General features: G+C 41.6%; 1 protein-coding gene across 1 annotated transcript; it reads left to right on the top strand.

Annotated features, from left to right (window-relative positions):
* The first annotated feature begins 1,601 nt into the window (after positions 1–1,601).
* On the top strand, positions 1,602–2,120 carry LOC134290135 (uncharacterized). The gene has a single exon (XM_062857175.1). It carries the CDS (start codon positions 1,602–1,604, stop codon positions 2,118–2,120), a length of 519 nt encoding a protein of 172 aa, XP_062713159.1.
* Positions 2,121–3,131: the final 1,011 nt, after the last annotated feature.

A 3,131-nucleotide genomic window follows, 5' to 3' on the forward strand; every position in this document is an offset into this window, starting at 1 on the left:
GTTGTGGGTCAAAATGTAGTGATTTATCGAAAGGATGTGAGTACAAATGAATCGGAAGCCGGAAAGGGGTGCTTTCGGAGTAAATTGGATAACATGTGTCGCGGTTTGTTTGTTCTTGAGATCCTACAATGATCTCGTGTTTAATATCATTCGGGCATATATACAATGAACGATTTCGCATAATCGATTTTCTCTTCGAATAATTCCGAGAAATATGACCAATGTTCAGAAGCACGTAAATATAGCCTATAGCTCCTTACTACAGCGGGGTAAGAACAACCGAACAGTCTGAAAATTCTGGTTTTCCTGGTCAGTTTTACTTAATAAGTGTTTACCGAGTACTAGGAAACGCAGGAGGAAGCTGGGAGGAATTCTATTCACTGAGGGAAGCTGGCAGTGATATTTTATCGGTGGTTCTACCCCGTTAGGCCGAATGCCATTAGGCCGAATGCCGTTAGATCGAAAATGTCGAACAGGTCACTAGGCCAAATGGGTTGTTCTTCTTCTTCTTCTTCTTTGTGGTTCTACGTCCCCACTGGGACTTGGCCTGCCTCGATTCAACTTAGTGTTCTTTGAGCACTTCCACAGTTATTAATTGAAGGGCTTCCTTTGCCTGCCATTGCATGAATTTGTATATTGTGAGGCCCAGGGAGTCGAGAAAATTTCCCCGACCGGAACGGGAATCGAACTCGCCGTCTCCAGATTGGCGACCCAAAGCCTTAACCACTAGGCTAACTAGAGACCCCTGGGTTGTTAGGTTGAACGATTTCCTAGGGCAGCTGCATGGAAAGAAACTGTTTAAAGTTTTGAGTTTTGAGAGAAACGGTCTTCATCTTGCCCCACCCGTTTCAACTTGCCCCGGTGTACCTTATAGCAGATGCATGTAAATTTGAAGCGCATATGCTTTAAAATCTGTAAACAAGCCGTCTGATTAACAGTGGGCTGCTCGGCTTACGTTAAATGCATACGAATCAGAAGCGGTAGCCACTAGACCGCCAAGGCCGTCATCACGCATCAATGCGTGAACCCTCAGCCCAAAACTACATTCAGAACAGCACTCCGACATCTGCATGAACTTGTACAGATGCAGTGAACACCGCGATCTGCCGGTCGACTACAAGTGATTGCAATCATCACTTCCATTCCCTTGACCAGAACCCTGACGTAGCAAGCACCATTTTCGCTCATTCTCGCCATTCTTCTTGTGCGATTGTAGCTGGTCTGGTGATACTAGAGTATTATCATTCATTCATTTTTTTCTGTGATGCTCACAGTGAGTGTCGTTAGGCATTAGCCGTCTCGAAATTATCCGTCAGTGATTTAGCTAGACTATTATATTCGGTATTTAGCTTTCGTGTTAATGTTATAGAATATTCCGTGGTACTTAGCCAATTAGAATACAATCATGTACAGGAAAAGCAGGGAAATTATCGTTGGAACGATGCATCTGAACAGAGCGATAGCTCATGTTGATTAGAACAGTGCAGAAATCTGTAAAATCATGTTCATCTCTATGATCGTTTTGAATGGTCTTTTCGAATGATACTTGAAGCTGGTCAATTGAGTTCACCCTTAGGCGGAGTTAGGCCGCAGCTATAATAATGGACATCAAGATTGTTGGTTTTACGTGCCTTATCCTGGTTCAACTATGCACGGCAGCCGAAGTGATAGTCAGCAATTATCGATTGGATCCACAAACTGATCCCGGATTTTTCAACCCTGGTACCCTACGAGTCACGAGAAAATCACGCAAACTGCTGGTCATTTCGGGATGGTGGGAGATTTTGCAGAACGCCGGCGAAGACGTTCGCAGTATAAATTCAGTGTTGCATAAGAACGTTCTGACCGGACGATATGAGAAAGTTTGGAGTCAAAATGTAACTGCTTGCGAACTTCTCAATAAGAATAGGTCTGTTCTACCGAAGATCAGGAAGGTGTCCAATTTTCCGCCAGCAGGAATGTGTCCGTTTCCAAAAGGACGTTACACAATTGACAACTACAAGTTCGAGCTTCCGGAGGCATTCCCTCTTCCGCCGGGAGATTATATTATTGTTGAACGAATGATCAAAGATGGACATTTTCTGCTTGGATTGGAATGGCCAATTACGGTGCATTACTAGGAATAATTATTGAATTTATGCAGCTCTCAAAGAATAAAGTATCTAGATCATCTTCAAGGGAGATACGATGTTTAGGGCAAACTTTGAGAAATGACTTTCCGGTAGCTAACAGGATAAATTTACCCTTTACATACATATAATACAAAACCAATAGGCATTGGCAAAATGAACAATTCCACAAATGTATGTATTTTCAAGCGTTTAGGCACACTCCATCACAAGTGGGAGCAAGCAGCAAAGTGACATGTTTTGATAAATTTTAATTATACATAATTATATATACATTATAATAATAATTGTCCCGTAAACCATGTATCTACCATTGTTTGCGCGATTCATTTATGCACAGAATAATATTGGAAACAGCTCAGTTTTGTTTATAGTTTCGTGTCGTTGGTCTAGGGCTGCAATGGAAATTAGGTGCATTGGAATCGTGAGCTTTATTCTTGTTCAACTAAGCAGAACATCCGAAATTACCATTACCAGCTCCAAGTTGGATCCAAAAAGTGACCCAAACTTCTACCAGCCCGGTACGTTGAGAGTCATGAAAAAATCGCGCACTGTAATGGTTGTCACAGGATCGTTTGACGTACTGCAAAATGCTGGTGAAGACGTTCAGGTTACTAGTTCATTGTTTAGGAAAAACATTTTGACCGGTCAATATCAGACGATTTTTATTCAAAATTTCGTTCTTTGCGAGTGTCTCACCAAGGATACATTTTTTCTACCGGCGCTTAGGGAAGTGTCCAACATTCCGAAAGCAGGAACGTGCCCAATCCCTAAAGGTCACTACAACATTGACAACTACCAGTATGAGCTTCCGAAGGATTTTTTACTACCACCAGGAGACTACTTACTCGTTTGGAGAATCACTAAAGAAGGACATTTGCTAGTGGGAATGGAATGGACGGCTACAATAAATTAATATAACTAGATAATCCAATCAAAAATAATTTTTCAAGAATAAATTCTTTCAAGCAATTGGTTATCTAGATTACAGATCAGAAAAAC

The sequence above is a fragment of the Aedes albopictus genome, chromosome 3 (assembly GCF_035046485.1).
Source record: "Aedes albopictus strain Foshan chromosome 3, AalbF5, whole genome shotgun sequence".
In the NCBI taxonomy this organism is placed as follows: Eukaryota; Metazoa; Arthropoda; class Insecta; order Diptera; family Culicidae; genus Aedes; species Aedes albopictus.

What these genes read in the sequence shown, in the direction of transcription:
- LOC134290135 (XM_062857175.1), top strand. Translation starts at nt 1,602, where the DNA reads ATGGACATCAAGATTGTTGGTTTTACGTGCCTTATCCTGGTTCAACTA.